The sequence below is a fragment of the Trichoderma breve genome, assembly GCF_028502605.1.
Source record: "Trichoderma breve strain T069 chromosome 7 map unlocalized scaffold00007, whole genome shotgun sequence".
Classification (NCBI taxonomy): Eukaryota; Fungi; Ascomycota; class Sordariomycetes; order Hypocreales; family Hypocreaceae; genus Trichoderma; species Trichoderma breve.
The window spans coordinates 1,468,528-1,480,975 of NW_026611593.1; the positions used below are offsets into that span (position 1 = coordinate 1,468,528).

The 12,448-nt window shown below is 48.9% G+C and overlaps 4 protein-coding genes across 4 annotated transcripts; all 4 read left to right on the forward strand.

The window, feature by feature from the left end:
• Positions 1-2,024: 2,024 nt before the first annotated feature.
• On the forward strand, positions 2,025-4,034 carry T069G_10659 (fungal potassium channel domain-containing protein; the record flags this gene model as incomplete). Its single annotated transcript, XM_056177869.1, has 6 exons — positions 2,025-2,514; positions 2,578-3,191; positions 3,279-3,592; positions 3,656-3,740; positions 3,795-3,814; positions 3,878-4,034. The coding sequence occupies 6 exons, from the start codon at positions 2,025-2,027 to the stop codon at positions 4,032-4,034; spliced, it is 1,680 nt and encodes a 559-aa protein (XP_056024159.1).
• A 764-nt stretch (positions 4,035-4,798) lies between these two features.
• Positions 4,799-6,702, forward strand: T069G_10660 (uncharacterized protein; the record flags this gene model as incomplete). Its single annotated transcript, XM_056177870.1, has 2 exons — positions 4,799-5,528; positions 5,591-6,702. 2 exons carry the CDS (start codon positions 4,799-4,801, stop codon positions 6,700-6,702), a joined length of 1,842 nt encoding a protein of 613 aa, XP_056024160.1.
• A 1,856-nt stretch (positions 6,703-8,558) lies between these two features.
• T069G_10661 (methyltransferase domain-containing protein) lies at positions 8,559-9,852 on the forward strand (the record flags this gene model as incomplete). Its single annotated transcript, XM_056177871.1, has 3 exons — positions 8,559-8,806; positions 8,879-9,200; positions 9,265-9,852. 3 exons carry the CDS (start codon positions 8,559-8,561, stop codon positions 9,850-9,852), a joined length of 1,158 nt encoding a protein of 385 aa, XP_056024161.1.
• Positions 9,853-10,440: 588 nt separating this feature from the next.
• T069G_10662 (ankyrin repeats (3 copies) domain-containing protein) lies at positions 10,441-12,423 on the forward strand (the record flags this gene model as incomplete). The annotated part of the gene is made up of 1 exon (XM_056177872.1): positions 10,441-12,423. The coding sequence occupies one exon, from the start codon at positions 10,441-10,443 to the stop codon at positions 12,421-12,423; it is 1,983 nt and encodes a 660-aa protein (XP_056024162.1).
• Between the last annotated feature and the right edge of the window lie 25 nt (positions 12,424-12,448).

Sequence of the window (12,448 nt, forward strand, 5' to 3'; positions counted from 1 at the left end):
TTGATGTTTGCAGTTGTGTTCAGTTCTATCTGCTAGTTGCTTAGTACGTGCGGCGTAGAGATGGCTCATCCCAAGGGTGATGCCAAATATATAGCCTAAAATGTATGCCTTCATTCCATCCATTCTAATTAAATCCACCGGCACGGAGCTGATGTCATAGCGTGTTTCAAAGGGACAGCGCTGAGAGCCAGACTGACGGTACAATCACCTTTGTACCATGCATGCCTCTCAAGCTTATCGCGGGAGGTTCTTTGTGTGATGAAGGGAATGAGTTGGGTGAGTTAGCGTGGCCTGTGACATTCAGATAAATTACCCGCCCATCTTTGCGTTATTATCTCGGCCACATGCAATATTACTCGTACCTGTACCCCACGTTTGAAGACAAGGGATCTATTCCATCTTTTCCAATTCAATCCAATTCTGTTTTTATCAATTCGATGACACTTGACGGAAAACGACCCAAGCACGAGGCCAAGCGCTGCTGATTTGTTTATTGTTTCCGTTTCCAACCCTTGGCATCCAAACTGACAGACGGCGCCCAACCGAATCAAGTGCACGGCACGCACCTCGTCCGGTTTGACAAAGCTCTGGCGCTTGAGCACGCAAAATGCGAAACAACTGGACACAACCGAGCAGCTGCAGGGGTGTTCGCAAGGCCAATCACGGGCTAGAGGTGCCTGAGCGTCCGCTGATATGCTGAAGCGATCGGCCAGTGAGCGGCGTCTGCAGGGGGGTTTCAAGATGCCTCTTTGGGGGAAGCGGGCTTGCCGCTAGAGACCCTTGTTATTGATGTTACATGAGATGGGATTGATGGAGATGAAGCCTTTATGAGATGAAGATGGAGGTTTCACGGGAATAGGCCCTGCTGTGTATGGTCCCTACCCGCGGATAGGGCATTGATCCATGCAAGAGTGTGCTGTAGTCTAGGCCTAAGTGCTGGGGGATGGTTATCAGCGCTGCAGATCAATGTGAGTGAGGCCCTCAACTCTCAGCTACGGTACAACTCCACGTTTCCCTTTGATGGCTCCCTCTCATCTACTATACTATAACAGCATGAGCATGAGTGTGATTGAGACAAGGTACAGCTGCACTAGTAGTAGTGACTAAAGTATTCAATCACCCATTTCATCTCATTTCATCTCAGTTGATTCATTTAGTAGAGATAGTATTGAATAGCAATAGCACCCTGGCAGAATAAGAACAATGTCCACTGCCCAGAGTACATCAATACAATCTCTATGATATCCCCAAGCATTGCATCTGCATTCTCCTCCTTCATCCCAAAACAAGCATCTCTCGTCCAAACAATCGACACACTCCTTTGCCGCTGTCATTTTCTCTCCCGATCCGGAAACGAAGCCATTGCCCACCCCCAGCCATCTTGACACACGCTCAAGGGGTGAATCTGAGACGGCCAAGGCCCGCCTGCAAACCGCTCCCTCCCGCCTTGCCTCACCTTTGGGGGCCTCTCTTTTAGCTCTGGCCGTTCCCTTCCTTCTGGCCCATCCCGCTCTGCTTTGCTGCACGCTTCGCTGGCCGATCGCAATTCGCCTCTTTTTTTTCTTCTATTCGACGGGGACCTGCAGGTGTGCGGCGCGTGCGCGGGTGTATTCTAGCGCCTATTCGTGAGGTGAGCCGCTTGTCAAGCGCTCTTCTGTTGTGTGCCCACACATGCCGGCCCTTTTGTCGCTTTTCTTTTTCTTCTTGAAGACGCCAGTCGTTTTCATTTCAGACTTCCGGTGACACCCATCGCTGGTTTCGTCGTTCTTTTTTTTTTCCTAAGGGAGCGCCGTCGAAACTTCGCAGGCGAGGGACGACGAGTGCTATCGGCAGGACCGTACAAACCAACACTCTCTACGCTTCGACTTCTTTGACTTCTTGTTTTCTTTGTTTGTTTTCTATCTTTAGTACTACTTTGCGTTCTCTTTCGCTTCATTTTTGGCCATTTCGAGTTCGATCCGTCGCATAACCTCTCTTTGACCCGATTCGAATACCCCGCCGTTTGTTCATCCCGCATCGCCAAAATGGGTTGCCTAAGTCATCGCAGCAAGGAGACACGGCAATATACCGACCAGAAATGGGATTACATTAACCTCTCCGACTTCAAGGCCAAGGGCTGCGGTGCCGTCTTCGCATACATCACCCTCTGGATGGGCCTCATCATCTCCCTCACTGTCTACGGAGTCGATACTTTTACTGCCGTCCAATTGCTTGTCTTCAACCGATGGTCATCCGAGATCGAGCCCGCCATTCCCTTTTCCGTTTCGAAATGGATCTTTTCTGTTTGCATCATCTTGTCCTTTGTCAACCTCGGATTTGAATGGATTCGTGCAGCTCGAAAGATTAAACGAGGAAATGTTGCCGAGGTCTATCTCGACAGTCTGGCTGTCCGCTGGGAGTCAATCCGTCTGGGGTCTGGCCAAGGTTTCAAGCGATTCCTTGTCTTTACCGAGCTCACCAAGAGTAAAAAGGGCGCCGAATATATTGCCCTGTTTACTTACTTTAGCTTTCAATGTATGTGGCAGCATTCGGACGAAGTTCCCTCCTAATTAGACCCATCTTTGCTAACTTATACAGCCTGGATCCGAGTTCTGTTCTGTACCAGTCCGCGACAGGTAGTCAATGCCTTGACTCTCAGATCTGTCTATCTTGCCAAGCTCGCTGTCAGCTCAAACTCGGTCGGGGGCTCTATTTCAGAATTCTTTGACAAGATCAAGACACTTGCGCAACAGGACTTTCGCCAGGCTGCCATTCTCGGAGGCATGTGCTTCACACTGGTTGTCTGGGTCTTTTCAGCTTTGTACTTGCTTTCCGCCGTCCTCTTCTACATCTGCTTCCTCTTTCACTGGATTCCCCGCGCCGACGGCGGCCTGACAGGATACTGTGAGCGAAAAGTCAACAGCGCTCTGCTCAAGATTGTGACCAAGACGGTCAACAAGGCGCTCGCCAAGGGGCAGGCAGACAGGATGAAAAGAGCCATGACCGAGAAAGGCGAGGCTCACCCAGACACGTCGCTTCCTACTCTACCAAATGTCGGCATCTTCGCGCCACAGCAGCAAACTGGCGTCACTGCACCTTTGCCCGCGTACACGTCGAATCCAGGGACCCCGGTCGGAGACTTTAAGCGGCAGATGCCCCCACGGAGCATGACGGGAGCCTCAACCATGAGCTATTCTTCTCGGGCTCCACTGGTCAGTTCCGCTGCCGATATGGGATACTCGAATAACACCAGATCGGCCTCCCCTGAAGACATGCTCCCAGCCATGCCGTATCTGCAGAGGACTGGGACGGGAGACTCTATGAGAAGCACAGACATGAACCATATGCGTTCAGGCTCGAATTCCTCGTATGGCCAGCCGCGTTCTCAAAGCCCCCCAAGCAATGGTCCTCGGTTGGATATGAGCCACATGCGGACTGGCTCAAACTCATATCGACAGCCATTCTCTGAAAGCCCCGCGAGCATGGGTCCGGCGGCTACATCGTCAGTGTACGCGCCGTCGACAAGGTCCGTTCCGTCGCGTATCACCGACCAATATGGCAATCGTCAGCATATGCAAGACGATGCTCAATCTTTCCGAGGTCCGCCACCCAGGTCATATACTTTCAACAATGAAACGCAAGACGATGCCCAATCTTTCCGAGGTCCACCACCCAGGTCGTATACCTTCAACAATGAAGGTCGATCCAGCCCAGCACCATCCGCGGCAGGATCATCTTACTCAAGAGCCCCTCAGCAACCCGTGAGAAGCGCGACAAGCCAAGTGCCCCTGCGTGGGATGCGGTTCACTCCTCAGAGGCAGATGACTGAGCCAATGTCTAGTCGTGCACCGGGAGACAATTTCTACAGCGGAAATGGATCACGGATGCCGCCACCTAGGCAGCCGCTTCGTCAAAATTCTCAGGATTTTTACAATCCGCAATCTCAAGCTCAGACTCAAGCTCAATCTGGATCAACATATGGGTCAGCATATGGATCAGCATACGGATCAGCATATGCATACGATGTTGAGGCGCAGAACAATCGTAGATATTAGAGATAGACTGCCTCTTAATCTGTCCGACGGGTTCGGAACTAAAACTATTTTCTTTTCAACCGCGATTTGCATCATGAACTACGATACATACACGTAAAGGCGCAAGGATGAGCTGATAGGGACAGCCGTGGGATCTGATCTGTACTACTAAGGAAATATACCCAAATATCATGACTCGGTTCGAGGGATAGGTATTAGGATAATTGAAGATGAAAGATGAACCAAGTTTGATGCATTGTGTTTATCGTGAAAGGGTTTAATAAGACAACAAAACACGTCTTCACTCATCGGTTACAACGCAATGCGATCTCAATACTTGCACAACAACATTAAAGCCAATATACTAATCCATTCAATAAATGCGGGGGTCACATCTCTTGATTTTAACCTTTGCATGAATTGTCAGCGCTAACATCCAGCAGACGAATGAGGGAAATGCGGCGCTTTTGCCGCACAATGATTTGTCACCGTTGCAGACTCCGATTCCGTTGAGCCAATCTTGGTGCGTATGGAATCTGCAATGTGAGGAGGTCAAGTGAGGCGATTGTCTAGTCGGGCGTCTGCCTTTCTAGAAATCTCGAGTCGTTGCTCTCAAAGTTTCAACCCCTCAAACTCACTCTTCTTCTTTCTCATGATCTTAGCTGCCATGACAAGGCATGCTACTCAGCCAGATCATCTCGTATAACCTCTCACAGCTGCTCTTCTTGCCAAACGCCCCTCTCAGCGTATTCACCACCAACGCATCCATCGTAGTCGACGCCACAATGCCGTCTCTCGTGTCCACGTGGCACCCGGGCGAGGTCGCCATGCATCGTGAGCTGCGGACGCCTCGCTTCGAGAACCCTACGTCGGCTGGATGCCCGATGCCGTATGCTGTAAGAGTGATGCACTCACAGCTCGTTGCGCTTGGTACCCTGGACGATGAGGGCAGACCGTGGACGACCATCTGGGGTGGAGAGAGAGGCTTTGCTAGGCCGGTAGCCGAGGGTGTTCTTGGTGTCAAGAGCGCTGTGGACAAGCAGTACGACCCTGTGTATAACGCTTTCTGGAAGTCTTCTGATGGAAAGAATGGCGGTGCCGATGAAGAAGGCATAGTGAGGCCTGAAGGAGGCAAGATGATGTCCGGTCTGTCCATTGACCTCGAGACTCGCGATCGCGTCAAGCTCGCAGGTCGACTCATTGCCGGCGCGGATATCAGCGGTGCGGAAAGCGAAGTACAGCTTGCATTTCATGTGCAGGAAAGCCTTGGCAACTGCCCCAAGTATATCAATAAGAAGGCTCTTGAGAAGACGGTGCCTCAGCCTGAATTAGTACTCGGAGGACCCGGAGGGATATTACCTCCCGAAGCAATTGCTTTGATTGAAAAGGCAGACATGTTCTTTCTATCGAGCACCAATGGAGAGAGCATGGACACTAATCACAGAGGTGGACCGAGGGGGTTTATCAGAGTATTGAAGAATGACGAGGATGGGGTTGAGCTAGTATATCCAGAGTGTAAGTCTTTTACCCTTCACGTTCAATATGAATGAGAACTAACAAGAGTGTGACAACAACAGACTCAGGAAACAGGTTATACCAATCACTAGGAAATCTCAAAGTGAATCCCCTCATTGGCGTCGTCATCCCCGACTACGACACATCCGACGCCCTCTATCTCACCGGCCAATCCGCCATCCTCCTCGGCAAGCAAGCCTCCGACCTCATCTCCCGCTCCAACGTAGCCGTCAAAATTACAATCTCCGCTTCCCACCTCGTCAAATCCAGCCTCCCCTTCCGCGGAACCCCCAATGAACCATCTCCATACAACCCTCCCGTACGATATCTCCTCTCCGAGAAAGCACCGGCTCTGGCTCCCACAGACCGCCCCGACGTCAACGCCACTCTCGTCTCAAGGGACATTCTCACACCTACAATCGCCGTCTTCACATTCAAGCTCGAAACGAGAGACGTACAGGGCCTTCCCCAATGGCAGCCGGGCCACCACGTCACCATCAACTTCGAAATGGAAGTCAGCGGCGGCTACGCCCACATGAACGACCAAGACCCTCAAAGTCTCAACGACGACTACGTCCGCACATTCACCGTCTCCAGCCCTCCCAATTCTCTCCCCCAAAAGGATAATTTCCAAATCACCGCGCGTCTCCATGGTCCAGTGACGAATTTCCTCTGGAAGCATAATCTCCGCGTCCCCCTCGATCCCTCTGTCATGGGCTTCGGCGGCAAGGAATCCTTTGCGCTACCCGTTTCCACAACCACCGCCACGCCATTCAAGGAACCAATCTATATTGCCGGAGGCGTAGGCATCACACCTATTCTCGCACAAGCACAGGCCGTCCTCGACGCTTCTGTGCCATTGAAGTTGCTATGGACACTGCGCGGCGAAGATCTTCCTCTTGCGATCCATACTTTCGATAAAATCCCTGGTTTGGCAGAGAAGACTACTCTATTCGCTACGGGGTCGCTTTCTGAGGAAGATACGGAGAAGATGCTTGAGAAGATTCGTGAACGGGGGGCGACGGTGCACGATCGACGGATCAAAGCTGATGATGTGGGGGAGATGAAGAATGGAGGGAAGAAGTTCTATCTTTGTACGGGACCGGGCCTTTTGACGTCGTTGAGGGGTTGGTTGGAGGGCGAAGACGTGGTTTGGGAGGATTTTGGATATTAAATAGATTGGGATGTAGGGAAAAGCTTAGTGCTGTTCTTCAGAATACCTTTTTTTTTTTCCTTTTTTTTTTTTTTTTTTTTTTCACAACATTATTGAACAATTACAACTCTCACTGCCGTTACTGGATGGAGCGTAGATGCTAATCAAGCTCTAACTCGTCTGTATAGTTGTAGAATCATCTTGCCCGTCATAAGAAAGTGCCTAATGCCCTTTTTATTATTGATTCGCTCGTTGTAGCTCTCTGTAAGGGGGTGGAAGATATATCTCGATCGCTTCGTCGTAGTAGCGGACGGTATGCAATTAAATGATCGTCTAGTATCAGGGGAATGTCAGCATGTATCTGCAAAGGCCGAGTAATTTGCTTCAATAGATGTAAATAGGGAGGGATCACTGTTGAAATTGGCCCATGGAAAGCCTCTGCGTAGATGGCTGGAAGAATAAACGAGGAATTGTGGTAATAAGATAGCTGTGGGAATGAGAAGGAATAGAGAGTTCTCCTGTTGGACAGATATTGTTAAGGTACCGAGAGTTCCGGGCCACCATATCACGGCAGGCCGCTCCAACAAATGAGAGAGGACGATGTGATCAACATTCCACGTTATCAAATTTCTCGATAGTTTTATAATGCTTGTGGGCGAGCCCAACAGCTCCCGTCAGGGTAAATTAAGAGTGACTTCGATGACCGGGTTGTGATTTCACCTTGTGGTTATGAAGACAAACGGCAATGGTAGTAGGATAAATAAGGCTAAAATGATGATAAATCGTAAGAAGGAATAGAAAGGGTCTAGACTGGGCTAAGAGAAAAAGGCGAATGAATCTAATCTATCTACCGAGGAAGCTAAACGATTAAGATGATTGTTGGCTTGCATAGGAGAACCTGACTTAGCATGGGGAAGACCCTCTTGATGCTGACCACTGTGGAGAAGCCTCATGAATCCTTCTACATGATTACGGCTGTAGGAGTAGCATCGCGATGAGGGAAATATGTATCTCTGTGGTGTGTTTACAAACATAGGCTCGAGTAATTGTGGTATTAATTATTAAACATGACTCACTGAAGATACTGCTTTACTTTCTCAAAAACAGCAGTCCCAACCCACAGCGAGTGTATGTCAGAAAGGGAAATAAAGTCTTTGCCACCTAGCACAGAACACATTTGGAGCTTGTCGTAGATACATCTACTAATGCCGAGGAATGGATAGCTGCTCACCGTCTCACTGGCGGAAGTGGTACAATAAAATTACGCCTTCTTAGGACCATCAAATACGCTCATGCAGGGAGATTTAAAATGACTTGAAACAGGTCATTAGAGGGGCCGTTGATACCGATTGTCTCTTTGTGGCATCTTCCCCGTATGGCTTGTTTTCAACAACGAGGCTTTATCAGCTTTGACCGCCGTAGCGACCCGAAGAAGCATCATCTTGACTGCATATACGCGTATTTCTTGGTGCAGTCGCTAACCAATACGAGCCGCACTTACTAGAGTCTTGGAATCTTTCGTCGATTTTTAAAATAATGAAGCAATTGATTGGACGACACCTGGTTCGGCATTGAAGGAGCTGATGTGGGTGTTGGTGAATACGCGTATATGCGGGTGCCGCATTCGTATTCGGAAGGGCGCCTGTGCTTGACTTGACACAACGGCTGGGTAACGTTATCCGGCTATGTGTAGATCTAGATGGTTGATAATGTAAGCAGGTAGATATCTAGAGGATGGAAGCGAATGTCTACAAGTATAAGAGACTGCACTTCTGTTTGTTCTGATTCCATCATACTCAGGCCTTCTATTCAATACCATTCTCTCTTTAGAACCTTCCATCCTTCTTCATTTACCAATTCCAAAAACACCCGCCAAAATGGTCAACTCAACAAGTCAGGCTCTTCTTCCGGCCGACCAGGCCAGAAACATGGCCTTTGACAAGATTTTGCACAAAAACTCGTCAAATTCTCAGGGCGGTCTTCGAGCCATGATCAACAAAGACAACGAAGCACACAAAGCAGCCGTCGTTGAATACTTTCAACACTGGGATGACAAAAAGGCCGAAGACGAGACTGAAGCTGTTCGACAATCTCGAGTCATTGATTATGCAAGCTTGACAAGACAGTATGGAGGCATCTTTCTTTACATCTTCTCCTACTATAGATAGCAGGTTACTAACTTGGGGCACACTGACAGATACTACAACTTGGCGACCGACCTTTACGAATATGGCTGGGGCGAGGCATTCCACTTTTGTAGATTTGCCTATGGAGAGGCCTTCAAGTCAGCCGTGAACCGACATGAACATCATCTGGCAAGCAGCATTGGCATCAAGCCTGGAATGCGGGTGTTGGATGTCGGATGTGGTGTTGGCGGACCGGCACGAGAAATCGTCAAGTTTACCGGATGCCACGTCACCGGCTTAAACATCAACAACTACCAAATCAGCCGAGCCAAGCAGTACGCTGTAAAGGAAGGGCTTACACACAAGCTGGATTTTGTTCAGGGAGATTTCATGGTTAGTATTTTAATTTCTACATTAATCAGATGGAGTCAACTTGAACTAACGCAAACCACGACAGAACTTGCCGTTCCCCGACGACTCGTTCGACGCCGTATACGTAATCGAAGCTACAGTCCACGCGCCGTCGCTGGAGAGTGCCTACAGAGAAATCTTCCGTGTCCTCAAGCCAGGAGGCGTCTTTGGCGTCTATGAATGGTTCATGACGGACGCCTACAACAACGATGATTTGACTCACCGTCAAATCCGTCTCGACATTGAGCAAGGCGACGGCATTGCCCAGATGCTCAAAGTCGAGGACGGCCTCGCCGCCATTCAAGCTGCAGGCTTCACACTTGAAACCCACTACGACCTCGCTGAGGACGACAGCAATGATACAAGTGTTGCTCCGTGGTATTGGCCTCTGGGAACAGATCTTCGTTATGCCCAGTCACTTTCGGACGTGCTGACTGTCTTGAGAATGAACCGGTTTGGCAGAGTGGTATCTCATGCTTTCATCTCTGTTCTGGAGTTGCTTCAGATTGCTCCTGCAGGTACCGGAAAGACGGCTGAGAGTCTTGCAAAGGCAGCTGATGCGTTGGTTGAGGGAGGAAAGAAAAAGTTGTTTACGCCGATGTATCTCATGGTTGGCCGCAAGCCTGAATTTTAATTTATTTGCTAAAAGGTTGGATAGTATCGTTATGTTTGCTCAAAATATGTTTATTAATTGACAATTTTATTTTCGCAACTGTACGTTCATAACTGTCGAGTGCCGTCGATTGAGACTTTATAGTACTGCGACCCCCAAAGCAACGTAACTCATGAGAGTGTGATAATCGTTAACCATTGGAACGTGGTGTAAATGAACATTAATCGCAAAATTTGTATAGCAGAGCTGTGTAACTTTCTTCAGCTCCGTGCTACCAAGGATCGCCAATCGTATCAACTTACAAGCGCACATGACTTGGCATCTCGTTTTAGATTAACCCCTTGCCTATTTTTCCTAGCGCGGACGCGTGCCTAATTGCGCGTTCTATTTCAGACCAAACTTCAATTTTTGCGGTCACTTCACATCTCATAACTGTTGCTACCAGATTGCTGTATGGCAGATTGGTAGCAAAAAACATTGGAACCCCACGTATAAGCCAAGAGTCCCCACGATACATGTGCCTACCGTGGCTCTTTTCGCATAGCTACATGAGCGCAACACCATTATTTTCTAACAATCAGTCTCCATCAGCCAGCATTACCCGACACCATGCGTTTGTTAAAGACTGATACGCTTGAGTTTCGATATTTCGACTATGGCAACATTCCGCAGTACGCCATCTTGTCACATCGATGGGGCAGCGAAGAGCTTACTCTCCAGGAGATGGAAGCCGGCGTGACTAATAAGCAAGGTTACAAAAAAGTGCAGCAGTTCTGCTCAAGGGCCAAAGCCGACGGGTTCGATTATGGCTGGGTTGACACGTGTTGTATAAATAAGACGAGCAGCGCAGAGCTATCAGAGGCCATCAATTCCATGTACCTCTGGTACTATCAAGCTGAGAGGTGCTATGCCTATCTTGTGGATGTCCCATCAAAGTCCAAAATTGAAGATAGTGAGTGGTTTGCCAGAGGATGGACTCTGCAAGAGCTTGTTGCGCCCTCAGAGGTTTACTTTGTTGATGAGCATTGGAATGATCTGGGAACCAAAAGGGACCTGCAACAAGTCGTGTCGAAATGCACTGGTATACCCATAAACATCCTCTCGGGCGATGACGATTTGGAAACAGCCAGCATAGCACAGAGAATGTCATGGGCTGCTAACAGAAAGACACAGAGGCTCGAAGATCGGGCTTACAGTTTGATGGGGATCTTTGGCATCAACATGCCCTTGCTTTATGGAGAAGGTGAGCGAGCCTTCATTAGGCTCCAAGAGGAGATTATGAAAGTCTCGGATGATCATAGCATTTTTGCATGGGAGTCCTCCGACAGTCGTGGCGGAATATTGGCAACTTCTCCCGAGGCGTTCAAAGGCTCCAAGAACATCATTCCGTTCAATCACTTCAATGATTCCAACGATTCTTCGACCGTAAGTAGTCGAGGAGTCCATTTAAGTGCTCGATTTATGGGTAGGGGGCCTCGTGGATTGGGTGTCGCGATTCTTCATTGCAAACAGCAAGGCGTAGAAGATAGGCCGATTGCCATCTATGTCAGAGACTTATTTGGCACAATGCAGACATTTGAAAGAGTCAGAAGCGAAAAGCTGGAACAGCTTGATCTAAGAAAATTCAGATCCTTACAGTATCCAATAAGAAAGCTATGCGTCCAAACGGGGAGAATGACGCCTACTCGGAGATCCAAGAACATTGGGAAAGATGGGAGTACTACCCAGTACGACGTTTACGACAATGACACCTTGGAGCACCTAATAAGTCTCTCGGATCCAAAAGCTTTGTTACGCGCAGCCGAATCCGGATTTGAAGACCGTGTATGGCTGTTACTGACACGAGATGACATTATGATCGATTGGATGGATGAACATAAGGAGTATGCCTTATTACGCGCAATAGATGGAGGTCATGAGAATATCGTCAAGATACTACTTGCTCGTGGCGCCAATTCTGGGTATATTGCCGGCACGTTTAGGACACCTTTATTATTTGCAGTCCAAAGGGGACACAAGTCCATGGTCAAGTTACTACTTGATAATGGGGCCAAAGTCGACTTCAAAGATGAAAAGCTTGTGGAGACACCGTTGCTAACAGCGGCCGAAAAGGGGCTTGAGGATATTGTTGAACTTTTGCTGGATAAAGGCGCCGACGTCAACTCTTTTGATCGGCCCAATGATACGCCGTTAGGGGTAGCTTCTAGGGCAGGACATTATGGTACGGTCAAGCTGTTGCTTGATAACGGCGCCAGAGTTGACTTGACACATTACCGCTACAAACACACGCCGCTACAAGAAGCTGCCGCCTGGGGACACGAGAGCGTTGTCGAGCTGCTGCTGGATCGGGGCGCCGATATTAATGCACGAGACCCCAGGGGCCGATCGCCACTCCACTTGGCCTCTTCAAGTGGACATGAAAATATTGTTAGGCTACTCTTTGAAAGGGGAGCCGAGGTCGATGACAAAGTTCGGATACCGCCCTCGGGAGACAAGACTGTTAATGAGGTATTGCAAGTTAGAGGTGCTGAGGCTGAGCCCAAAGAAAAGAAATCAGGAAACTTTTCCATTAACCTCTTCAAGAAGACTTGAAAGAGTGTTGCTAAGTTATAGCTTG